The 13,061-nt window shown below is 44.1% G+C and overlaps 1 protein-coding gene across 4 annotated transcripts in view; it reads right to left on the reverse strand.

Annotated features, from left to right (window-relative positions):
- Positions 1 to 538: 538 nt before the first annotated feature.
- The window catches only part of TMC5 (transmembrane channel like 5), a 43,832-nt gene continuing 31,309 nt past the window's right edge, over positions 539 to 13,061 (reverse strand). For 3 of the 4 annotated variants that reach the window (XM_040635264.1, XM_008696945.1, XM_008696947.1), the window contains 7 exons: positions 12,694 to 12,769; positions 12,373 to 12,506; positions 10,038 to 10,211; positions 8,504 to 8,582; positions 3,453 to 3,557; positions 2,234 to 2,276; positions 539 to 1,327 (listed from right to left, as the gene is read on the reverse strand). In XM_040635264.1, the coding sequence (XP_040491198.1) occupies positions 1,281 to 1,327; positions 2,234 to 2,276; positions 3,453 to 3,557; positions 8,504 to 8,582; positions 10,038 to 10,211; positions 12,373 to 12,506; positions 12,694 to 12,769 (658 nt within the window). In that variant the 3' untranslated portion in view covers positions 539 to 1,280. The remainder of the gene's footprint in view (positions 1,328 to 2,233; positions 2,277 to 3,452; positions 3,558 to 8,503; positions 8,583 to 10,037; positions 10,212 to 12,372; positions 12,507 to 12,693; positions 12,770 to 13,061) is intronic. The other variant, XM_008696946.1, reaches the window with a different exon arrangement.

Genomic DNA, 13,061 nt, shown 5'->3' on the forward strand with positions numbered 1-13,061 from the left:
ATCTGCTAGATAATAAGCAAAGGAGGGCACAGACAGTGTCCTGACTTGCTCACCATCTTGTTCACCACTACTTGGCACATATTTGTTGAATGAATGAACAAACACTACTAGCAAACACTAGCAGGGATAATACCCAAAAAATTAACTCAGTTGATGAAATTTAGTTGATGAAATGAGTTAACAAATAAGTGAACAAAAACATGAATCCATGACTGAGGATTGATTGGATGCTTGTGTTCCAAACGCACGTTAAATGTTTTCAAAATCCAGTTCCAATTACATTTCATGATAGTGATGACTCAAGAGGGGACTTCTCCCCTAAGTAATTTGGTCAATTCCACCTTTCTGCTTCAGTTCTAAGTCCAGTCACATGCCTTGCGGATCATTTGGCAAATCTGCAAAAGAATGCTATATGTTGGGGCACCCGGCTCTTGATTTCAGGGTTGAGAGTTCAAGCCCCACGATGGGTGGAGAGATTACCTAAATAAAAATTTTTTTAAAAGAATGCTATATATACATATGTGTGTGTAGACACACACACAAACACACACATACATATATATTCATTCCACACACACACATATACATACATCTGTATGTTTCACACTTCACCGTGGGTTTCATGTTCGATTCAACGAAAGACTTTGACGCTGACTCACGTATCAACCTCACAGGGGTAGAGTCCCAGTCCACACCCACACCAACCCTAGGTCAACCCCAAAGACTCATACTCGATATGCAATAAAGTTTATAGATAAGACCTCTCGTTGTAATTCACCTCTGGGTAACATGGGGTGGGATATTTGTAGTTTAAAGTCACAAACAAATATAGGTTCCCCAATTCAGAGGCCTCACATCCCTGATTGAGGATTCCATTTTTATTCAGGCTGGACTATTTGTCTGAGCACCAGTTTGCAAACCTTTGCCGGGTCTGGGAGGAGAAGTTTCTAAGGACCAATAATTCATATGCACATCTCTTAAAGACTGAATACATAATTCCCAGGTTATCTCTCCCAGGTCTTTATGAACCAGTTTAAATGTTACAATAGTCTTTATTTTAAAATCCCAAATATTTTTTCTTGGAAAATCAGAAATCCAGGTACGAAAAACCAGCAGGGAATGGCCAAATTTGCTTCAATATATACATTGTGGTCAGTTTCCTGTCCTGGCTCATGGCTGGAATTCCCTCCTGGGAAGCTCAGAAAGACAAGGGTGTCATGGAAGAAGCTGTTCCATCTTTGTCTTTTCATTTGATTGGTGTCTGGCTGCCGCAATAAACATCACGCCTTTGGATTCTCTTCTTGAACTGATCGCCTAAATCGCAGGTCTAGGTTGGACAGGGAAAAGAGAAGTTAGCACAGATGCACGCGGCCTCATGTCTCCAAGGGAAAGACCAAATTCAAGATCCCATGGCTTCTCACACCTTCTGCCTTTCTGCAATTCTCCCCCTTGAACCCCCATCATTGGGTGCCATCAGTAAATGCTATCCAAAAAGATGGATGGGTTTGTATTCATTCCCCTCTGGCCTCAGCTCCTGATTTTCTTTGGGAAGCCACCCTTCTCCATTCTCAGTCCCTGTGGTCTGCTTGGCCCAGCTCTATCTACAGATCTCCGATCTGGCCAATGAAATCATCCCATTTTTGTGGCCACAGCAATTGGTTCATGGATGCACACACCACCAGTCACACATTGAGAATTCTGGGTCTCTCATTCGTTCCCACTAGACTTGAATCTGAGAAGGTACAAGAGGCTGACAAAAGCATCTTGCAATTGTAAGGAAGAGCTTAGTCAGTAAGGTGCTAACATGGAAAAGAAAGGAACAGAAAGAAACCAGGTTCTGTTTTCTCAACTTCTGGCCATGCCTCAAGCAAGAATTATTCTTGGATTTTTGCTAGAGCCAGTTTGGGTCGGTTCTTTTTTTTTTTTTTTTAATTTTATTTATTTGTTTGAGAGAGAGAGAAAGAGAACACAAGTAGGCAGAGTGGCAGGCAGAGGGAGAGGGAGAAGCAGGCTCCCCGTTGAGCAGAAAGCCTGATGTGGGGCTCGATCCCTGGACCCTGGGATCATGACTTGAGCTGAAGACAGATGCTTAACCGACTGAGCCACCCAGGCGCCCCTGGGTTGGTTCCTTTCATTGAAAGAGTAACTGATGCATGAGCAGTTCTGACCCTCTATCTTGGGATATATCATTTGGTTACATTGGGTCTCCTTCAGTGCCAATTTGGTTACTCACCACGAGCAACATCATGTTCCCCGACATGCAAAGGGCCTGGTTGCTGAAAGGGAATAAAACAGGTGGCTTCATCACTGGAAAAGAATGTAGACTCAGGTCCTGTTGCACAGTTGGTGGGATTTGTGAGCCCCCACTATTTTAATGTTAAGATCTGACAGATGAAAACCAAGGCTCGGGCACAGACAAAGCAAACATGTTTTGTTTGGTCTTCTAGGGAAAGTGATTCCATTAATTTATTCATTTCACCCACATTTAATGAGCATCTACAATATGACAGGTAATATATTACGGCCTGGGGCTGTAAGGGTACAGACAGGGTCACTGCCTGCATAGGATTAGAGTCAGGCCTCTAGATCCTGTATCTACATCATGATGACAGTATTAATTTGCCCAGATAGCAAATGGCATGCCAGTCTCTTCTGACAAGATCCTAATTTCCGAAAACGAGTGGCATTTGAATTAACGTGGGTTTACTGTTTCTCCATATTTTCCGGGACACCAAGGAGGCCAGCAAGGGCTTTGGACTTAGACCAGGGTTTCAGACACCTCTTACACCCTCTTGGTAAGCATGAAATTGGTAAAATCTTCGTAAGAGTATGATATGGTAATATCTATTAACATTATCATGTGCGTGCCCTGTGGCAAAAATACATAAAAATAATTAAAACAAAAATGTTTCATTACACACTGCTTTTAGTCTTAGAAACAAAAAAACTTGGAAACAACCCAAATGTCCAACTATGTACAGACTGAAACAATGTCAGAAATATAGTATTAAGTGATGAGGGATGGGGTTATGATACTATGTGTATAGTATAGCCCCACTTTTCTAATAAATTAATAAACAAAAGTGCTAATAGATACATGTATATTTGCAGATGCCTAGGGGAAAAGATCTGGAAGAGTATACGCTGAACCATTAACACAGTGGGGCGAGATTTCAGGGTACTTTCCTTCTCAGCGGGATGTACTTCTGGATGACTGGATTATACAAAAGATATATCCACGCCCCATGAGGGCCTTCACCGTGATAACCCCAGCACTGAGAACAAGGGTCAGCATAGAAAGGGTTGAATAAATATTATTCGTTAAATAAAAAACACAGAAATATTTAAACATAGAAAGTAAAGTGCCCTTATCTTATTCTAGTTTCCTGACACACATTTCACAAGGAGGCAAGTCTGTGTCATGAGGACCCCAAGGCGACCTCCAGTCTCACCTCCACATCTCTCCTTTCTAGTGTGAATGAGCTGGTGTTCGCTCTCTTCTCCGCATCCTGCAGCTTGGTCAACTTTTCTATCAGGAACATTTTATCTTTGCCTTCCTGCCAAGAAGGAAAACAAAAACAAGAACAAAAACATGGAGGATGCTGTGAGGTCGAGAAGCAAATGGTGGAAAGAAGGTTGATTTTTTTTTAGGCAGGTAGAGTCCCAGACACGGGATAGAAACTGCCGCCATGTTTCTCTCTCTCTCTCTTTTTAAATATTTATTTATTTATTTATTTATTTATTTATTTATTTATTTATTTAAGGGCCGGGAGTGGGGGAGGGCAGAGGGAGAGAGAGTCTTAAGCAGACTCTGCACTGAGCAGAGCCCAACGTAGGGCTTGATCTCATGACCCTGAGATTATGACCTGAGCTGAAACCAAGAGTCGGAGGCTTAACTGACTGGGCTACCCAAGTGCCCCCACCATATTTTCTCTTAATGAAAGAGAAGAAACGTTTCACAGCAAAGCCAAATTATCCCCCATAGCCGCCCTGAATTGTAACATTCTCCTCTCAAGCAATTCTTCTAGCAGGCTCGAGTAGCAGCCTCTCTACCTTGCTGCTGAAAGCAACTTAAATGCCACTGTCTGAAGGCCCAGGACAAATGGGGTATAGTAGCCCCCTTCTTGGCATGCCCTGCATCTCAGAACCCATCTGGGCACCCAGCATTGCTGCCCTGTCCTCCCACTGAGAATGTCAAAGCTTACAGCTCTGCATCTAGGGACATCAAACATATTTCACTTGTCAAAGTTACTAGCATCAGTGGAGTAGACCCAGATAAAGAATTCTCAAATTGGGAAGGGAAACAAAGGAAGGGGGATATCTTCCCCAGAAGCATGAATCACGTACCTGTGAAGCTGCTGCAGATGGGAGCATGGAATATTCCACCAGTGTTGAAGTGGGCTAGCAAGCACTATGAATGGTCTGGCCAGTCTAGATCAATCCCATTTCCCGTGCCCTTGTTTCTCCTTAAACTTTCACCCACAAATTTGAGCATCTAACAATTACTATTATCAAGTAGCATCCAACAGTTATTGCTGTGGTATTTGCTTCATAATGATTTTCTTTTTTCTTAAAGGTTTTATTTATTTATTTGACAGAGAGAGAGAGAGAGCACAAGCAGGGGGAGGGGGAGAAGCAGGCTCTCCGCTGAGCAAGGAGCCCAGTGTAGGGCTCGATCCCAGGACCCCGGGATCACGACCTGAGCCGAAGGCAGATGCCCAACAACTGAGCCACCCAAGCACCCCTCATAATAATTTTCTATTTCCCTCATTCCTTCTAGATTTATTCACTGGAATTCTGCAAGGAAGAGCTGTCCTTGGGAATTGGCATTTTAAACAAGTCCCCTTGGATATAGTCAACTTGTTTGGAAATTGCTGGTCTCTAGCAGCTGTTTCCATACTCTAGTGCCAATTAGAATTACCTGGAGAGCTTGCAAAAATGCAAACTCCTAGGATTTATCCAAAAGATCTTGACTCAGGGAGGCAAAGCTGCATTGTAGTTAAGAGTACAAACTTTGGAACTGCCCAGTTCAAATCCCACCATTTACTAGCCCTGTGACTTTGTGCAGGTCGCTTCACTAAGCAAGCCTTAGTTTCCTTAATTTTAAAATAGGGATTAAAGATCTATATGCCCCATAGAGAATAATAAAAATTAAATGAGAATTTTTGTTCATTATTTAGCATATGCCAGGCATCATGTAAGTGCTCAACAAATGTTATCTGTTGCCATTACTGGCTGGAGGAGATGAGGGGAATAGGAATTTGCATTTTTAATCAGCATCCAAGAGTTTCTAATGTAGGTGATCGTATTTTGAGAAGGATTGCTTCTGAGCCTATCCCGAGCCTTTTAGTCTGGGTTCTTCTGGAGACAACAAGCCTGTCTTTGTGGTCCATCCTCTGGGCAAGACTTCCAAGCAAGCAGGCCTGCGATGATGCTTTTGGTGCCTCCCTGAAATGATGCCATCTAAATTCCTCCCCAGTTTACTTGGTACTGCTCTTACAACAGAAGGTTTTAAAAGCAAATCCCTTCCCTGTTAAGATCTTCTTAAGACTTGCCCAAGACATTCAAAGTGCTGCATCAGAAAAATACAGGCGATGCTTGTGGGGACAGGCAGGAGAATGAACATAATTAATCCATGCCCTTTCTTTACATCATATAAAGGGCCAACCTAAGTGATCTGAAACCCAAAGATTCAAGCAGATAGAACCCTGGGGAATCCTGCTTCTTTCCCATGTTCTGAGATGTAAGTGTTCATGTCATAATTCTGTTGGTATTTAGAAGGAAAGGGAACCAGCCCAGTAGCAATGAGCATCCCTATTCCCAGACTGTGGTCTCTAAATACCATTTCACCAGGACTCCTTGAATAAATGTCTGATGTTCTGGGACAGGTAATGAACAAAAAGAGCCTGGAACATCATGTCCTTCCAGACAGCAAGTAAGCTATCCAAGACTTCTGGTATCATAAGGGGCACCTGGCTGGCTCAGCTGGTAGCAGCTGCCTTTGGCTTGGGTCGTGATCCCAGGGTCCTGGGACCGGGTGGGCCTCCCTGCTCAGTGGGGAGCTTGCTTCTCCCTCTCCGTCTGCAGCTCCCCCTGCTTGTGCTCTCTCTCTCTCTGTCAAATAAATTAAATATTAAAAAAAAAAAAAAAGACTTCTGGGGTCATGTCAAAAGAGCCCGGTAGCTAATCCAAAAGGATTTCCACTAGCAAAGGATGAGACTATTTAAGCATAAACAAATTATTATAATAGAAAGATGTCCAAGTATACTTAAATCTATGAATCCATAAGGATAATTTAAAAATCCTCACTGGCCACATTCGGAGGTTGGTAGGCGTAGTGGGTCGAATAGTATCTCCCTTTTAAAAAGATATGTCTAATTTATCCTAACCCCAGTACCTGCGAATGTGGCCTTGTTTGGAAATGAGGTCTTTGCAGACGTAATTAAAGATTCTGGGATAAGACCCTTCTGGATGAGGATGAACCCTAAATTCAATGGCAAGTCCCTAGAAGAGAAGGAGAAACAGACACACGGGAAAAAAGAACTTACAAAGATGGAGGCAGAGACAGCTGTTAGGAAGCCCTGAGCCAAGAAACAGGCAGGTTAGCCACAGGCCCCCAGAAGAAGCTAGGAGAGGCATGGAACAGATTCTCTCTCAGAGCTCCGGAAGGCACCAACCCTGCTGACACCTTGATCTTGGACTTCTGGTGTCCAGAACTGTGAGAGGATAAACTTCTGTTATCTTAAGCCACCAAGTTTGTGGTTATTTGCTATGGCAGGCCCTAGGAACATAATACCCTAGGGTACCAACCCATCATTTCAAAAACTCGTAAATAAAGGGGAAAAAATCAGGCATCTGCATTGCCTTTCCTCTGTAAATTGTATTACAAGGTAATCAAATAGTTGATGAACAAAAATTCCTTTTTTCATAGAAGAATTCTAGCTACTCAATGCAGAAGAATTTCCAGAGTAGAGTACCACTATTTTGTCATCTCTACGGCATCAGTGGGTCTTCTAGGCAATATTCATCAAAGGCTGCAAAATCCATCAGGTGCAAGGTGGATGAGAGGCTTATCATGGATGGGTCAGGCCAACAAAGCATGGACCCACCGATTACTTTAAACATCACACAAAAATAGACAACTGCATATTTTATGTCTCGAGGTGATGCCGTAAGAAGTGCGTGGCATCATCTATGAAGTATCCTGGATAAAACACTGAATCCGGATTTAATCAGGTTTTCAAATCTCACCACCAGGGTATGGGAAATTAAAAGAAAAAAGAAACATGGTAAGCACCACGGCAAAGTTGCAAATCAGATATATCCAGAATGTAAGAACTACCACAAGACAAATGATCTGGTTTCTTCAACAATAAATGGCAAGAGAGGAGGGGTGAACGATTATAGATGAAAAGAAACAAGAGACATATCAACCAAATGCAACCTGTGGCACTTTCTCAGACCCTGATTTGAACAACCCTACTGTAAATGACACTTCATAGGGGCACCTAGGTGGCTCAGATGGTTAAGCCTCTGCCTTTGGCTTGGGTCATGATCTCCAGTTCTAGGATCAAGCCCCAAGTCGGGCTTCCAGCTCATCCGGGAGTCTTCTTCCTCTCCCTCTGCCTCTCCCCCTGCTTGTGCTCTCTCTGTTTCTCTTTCAAATGAATAAATAAAATCTTTAAAAAAAAAAAAAAAAAAGGATGGTCCAGAAAATTTGACCATTGATTACAAATGAGATGATAGTAAGGAATTATTATACTTTCTTTTAGGCATGACGATGGTATTGTGGTTATGTTTTTTAAAAGTCTGTTTCTCCATCGGGCTCCCTGCTTAGCAGGGAGCCTGCTTCTCCCTCTTCTCCAGGCTTGTGCTCTCTCTCGCTATCTCTGTCTCTCTCTCTCTCTCAAATAAGTAAATAAAATCTTTTTTTTAAAAAAAAAGTCTGTTTCTCTTAGGCACATAGAAATTTTTTATAGAAAAAATTATTAAGTCTAAGATTTGCTTTATTTATTTTTTTGATCTGTTCTTTTTTTTTTTTTTTTAGATTTTATTTATTTATTTGACAGAGAGGGAGGCAGCAAGAGAGGGAACACAAGCAGAGGGAGTGGAGTGGGAAAGGAAGAAGCAGGCTTCCCGCTAAGCAGGGAGCCTGATGCGGGGCTCGATCCCAGAACGCTGGGATCATGACCTGAGCCGAAGGCAAATGCTTAACGGCTGAGCCACCCAGGCGCCCCTAAGATTTGCTTTAAAATAATCCAGACATGATGCGCACTAGGTGTTATACATAACTAATGAATCAATGAACACTAAAAAATAACAATAACAACAACAACAACAACAATAATAATAAATAAGAGTATAGAAATGTTGACGGTAGCTGGCACTGGGTGGTGGGCAGGTGTGGGTTCAATGAACTATTTTGGAGTATGTCTGGAAGTTTTCATTATAAAATGTTACAAAAAAGTGGGAGGAGGATAACAGAGGGACTAATGGAACTTACATTAATAATCTGTTCATGGAGAAGTCTGATCATAATCTTCCTTCCCTCTGTGATCTGCCAGTAAAGGTAGGTTATGATTCTAGAAGAGAAGAAAAGAAAGAATGACAGACACTTTTGCCAATGTTTTGCAGGCCCCAAATTCCAAAAAGGTGCAAAGAAACTGAGATATGTGCTTGCAAGCGGATTTTGGCCCGACAATGTTCCTAAAAAGTTGTGTCTGGGTGAGTTACAGGTTAAATACATCAGAGCAACGGTTTTAGGGGCACCTGGGTAGCTCAGTCAGTTACGCGTCTGCCTTCAGCTCGGGTCATGATCTCAGGGTCCTGGAATTGAGCCCCAAGTAGGGCTTCCTACTCAGCGGGGAGTCTGCTTTCCCTTCTCTCTCTGACCCTCCCCCCCCAACTCATGCTCTCTCTCTCTCTCAAGTAAATAAAAATTTTTAAAAGAGAGAGAGAGAGAGCGCACAACGGTTCTCAACCTGGCTGCACATGGAATCACATGAGAGATGGAAAAAAGACTCATTCCATGGCCTCTTCTCGGATCAATTAACTGAGCTTCTCTGGGCATAGGGCCAGACAACAGTATTTTTAGAAATTACACATGATTCTCGCATGCAGCCAGATTTTGTGAATCTGGACAGTGTTATTCAAACCTCAATGTGATACAAATTTCCTAGGAGTTTGTCAAAATGCAGATTCTGGGATTCTGTAGGTCTGGGGGGGGGGGGACGGCAGGTATTGTTTTCTTCATAAAACAGGCAAAAACAAAAAACAAAAAAAAAACCCAAAAAACACAAAAAACAATCTGGGGTAGGGCCCAAGATTCTGGATTTCTAACAAGCTCCCCAGTGAATCGGAATTATGATGCAACAAGCCTAAGTGTTTTAAAGAGGCCAGTGGCAACCCAGTGGAGGGAAGGGAGGGCATGACCAGGGGCGAGGACACCCAGGTTCTAGTCCCTGTGTTACTCATAGGCTGTGCAGCCTGGAACCTATCTCTGCAAGTCAGCCTGCCTCTGTCTCATCACTTCCACCTGTAAAACCAACTGTTCACACAGGAAGATGAACCTGATCTTGGCAGATCTGTTTTTTCACAAGAAGTCAGAAATCGATCGTTTTTATTTGAAAATGGAAGAACGTTATCCTACCTGCCAACAATGCCCAACCCATTTCGAAGTAATCACACTCTCAGAAAGAATCACACATTTAATTTTCCTAAGCAGGCTCAAATCCAGATTTTCATTTTGTTTTCATGTTATTTCTTAAGAGGGGGACGGCAGGTATTGTTTTCTTCATAAAACAGGCAAAAACAAAAAACAAAAAACAAACCCAAAAAACACAAAAAACAAAAATGAAAAATGTAGGACAAGATGATAGTAAGTAACTTTTTAAAAAATTCAAGGGCAAAGTCAGGAGCATCTAGAACACTGAGCTACACTGTAGCCCTTTGCTTTCCTGGCAAACCTCCCCCAGACTATCCACCAGCAGAGTTACCAGTGTGTTTCCCCCACCAGGTTCCGGAGGAGATCCACTTACAGCACAATGAGGGTGAGGATGAAAAAGAAATGCACGCTTCCGATGAGGTTTCGGTAGATCCAAACAACCCACAGGGAGCTGGGCCTTTTACTCAGGGTGTCGATCCAGCCGTAGATGGAGTGAATGAAGAAGGGCAGACCTCGGAAGGGGCCACAGTCAGCTGAAGGTTGCAACCTGGTAAAACAAGGGACAGTAAAACCTCTCCAGCCTAAGATTCGGGTATAGCTTTTCCTAGAATCAAACCGTCCTTTCTGGGCTCTGGATCTGGAACCAGCAATTCTGGCCTGCTGTACGCATACCCTCCTCCCAGAGGAAACCCTCTCCCTCACGGCCTCAGCTGGGGCGTTTTGTACCCGTGATCTGTGCTCTGAGGACCTGTTTCCAGACAGGCTTCTCACTGCATCTACTGGTCGCCAATCCAAAGGCAGTGAACTGTGGGATTACTGACTTGAAGAAATGAACTGGGTGATCGGATTCTTTTTCTGGGGAACTCAAACTAAGAAATATGAAGAGGGGACCTTGTGATCTGTGGAAACTGAAGTTGGGGCAATGGTGGCCATGTGTAGTCAGTTGTTAAGAACCACCAGAAACTAGAGGGAAACTAGGAACTGGTTGGGAAGAGAGAGAACAGAGAGAAGCAAAGACATCATAAAACAGAGGAGCCTGCCCTGACGCCACTTGAGTTCCTGATGGTTCCAGTTCCGCTTACGTCCTAAAAGTTAACTCCTTTATTCATTCATTCATTCATTCATTCAATAAAAGTTTACTGCACCTGTATCTGGCACTGTACTAGATATTAAGCCGTGGGGACTCCATAATAAACAAGACAGACATAGACTCTGCCCTCTCGGGTTCACATTTTTTTTTAAAGATTTTATTTATTTATGTGACAGAGAGACAGCCAGTGAGAGAGGGAACACAGCAGGGGGAGTGGGAGAGGAAGAAACAGGCTCCCAGCGGAGGAGCCCGATGTGGGACTCGATCCCGGAACACCGGGATCATGCCCTGAGCCTAAGGCAGACGCTTAACGACTGCACTACCCAGGCGCCCCTCGGGTTCACATTTTAGTAAGAAAGATGTACAACTAGGGACACCCGGGTGGCTCAGTTGGTTAAGCATCTGCCTTTAGCTCAGGTCATGATCCCAGGGTCCTGGGATGGAGTCCTGCATCAGGCTCCCTGCTCAGCGGGAAGCCTGCTTCTCTCTCTGCCTCTGCCCCTCCCCCTGCTTGTGCATGCACTCTCTCTCTCTCAAATAAATAAAATCTTTTTAAAAAATAAATAAACTATGAGGAAAAAGAGAAAGATGAACAACTAATGAGTAATGATTAAACAAAGATTCAAATGAAGGCATTTCTGACCATGAACGATGAAAAGAAACTGCCCTGAGAGAGAGAAGAGGAGGAACTGACGTAGATGAGCATGAGGGAGCAAGAGGGTCACATCTCGAAGATGACTTCTGAGCTGAGAACCAGAGGGTGGACAGAAGGCCCCCAAGCAAAGGGAGTGGGAGAACACTTCAAACAGAGGACTCCACCCCGTGTCAGGAGAGGCTCACAGGGTCCCGAGCATGGAGCAAGAGCCGTGAGGATGAAGGAAGGTGGAGCCAAAGTGGGGTGAGGTTGGAGAGTTAGGAGGGAACCAGCTCAAGCAGGGCATTTTGGTTCATTTTGCTGGAGTTCTGTCCCCATTCTGGGAAGTTGCAGTTCTTCAAGGAAGTGAGGAAGCTGTGCCCGGTCGCCTGATGGGTGGTGACCAAACTAAGACCTATTCCCTCCCTTTGATGTTGTGTCTGCTGATTTCCAAGGGAACTTGGGTTAAACAATGCATTAAGCATGTCTTCTCACTCTGATGTTTTGACATCTGGGGCCTTACTGCCCCTGGAGAGATGGCCCTTCCCGGGTCACATCCCACCCTCAGGGTCACTATCCCCGTGCCCTGATCACCCCAGGGCCAGGTACCAGACAACTCCAGACAGCCCCTATACCTCGAAACCCACTGAAATTGTTCCAACTAGCCAATCCTAAACCTGCCTACCTTGTCTTGCCCTTTCCTCCCCATGGAAACCACAACAAAGGCTCTTGCTCACATTTTCTCCTCACTCCCTCTGCATCCTGACCAATCCTGGGCCTTCCTCACATGGCCCTCTGTGGTGCAGTATTCCCACCTCTCCACCACCACTTCTACTGGGGTCTGAGAATAACAAATCATCTTTTCAACAGCATTCACCTTTTGATCTACTGGCCTCACCATGACTTAATAATAATAAAGCCAACATGTTAAAACACTCACCCACCCCTTCTCTAAGATCTCACCACGAGGCTACTACCTCCTACCTCCAGATGGTGATGGCCAGGGTGCACAGGACCCCGGTGAAGGATGGGAAAAAGAGCAAGAGGATGAAGAATGTCATCATCTGTGAGGCTCGCCAGGCTTTGCTTGGAGGCTGGAAATTCATCATCAGGCTGATCTGAAGAGAGAGAAACAGCCACCTCCCATCTGTGGCCAGAGAAGTAGGCCAGAGGGACCCCAGCCAGGCACTGTCTTCCTGATACCCTTCCCAGCACCACCCCCACCACCCTCAATGCAATTCCGACCACCACTGGGTCACACGGGACTGAGAGAAACTAATTGATTCCAACTTCAGACTGACTCACATTTTTGACATAAAACATGATGAAAAGAGTAATCATTTGGATAAAAGGCAGCAGAGGGCAGAAGAAGGTTCCAATCCTATGAGGGAGAAGGAGTGTTAGAGGTCAGGGGGAGACACACACAGTGGGGAGTGGGGGCAGATACAGGGTGTGGAGGGAAGAGAAAGAGGGTGTTATGGGCTGAACTGTGTTTCTCTAAAAGCATATGTTGGAGTCCTAACCCCTAGTACCTTGGAATGAGATTATATTTGGAGATATTTGGAGGTAAGGCCTTTAAAGAGGTAATCAAGGTAAAATGAGGTCACTAGGGTGGGCCCTAATGCTATCTGACTAGTGTCCTATTACAGTTATTTATAAAGTGCTCATAAGGG

Source organism: Ursus maritimus, unplaced genomic scaffold (assembly GCF_017311325.1).
Source record: "Ursus maritimus isolate PB19 unplaced genomic scaffold, ASM1731132v1 scaffold_2, whole genome shotgun sequence".
NCBI lineage: Eukaryota > Metazoa > Chordata > Mammalia > Carnivora > Ursidae > Ursus > Ursus maritimus.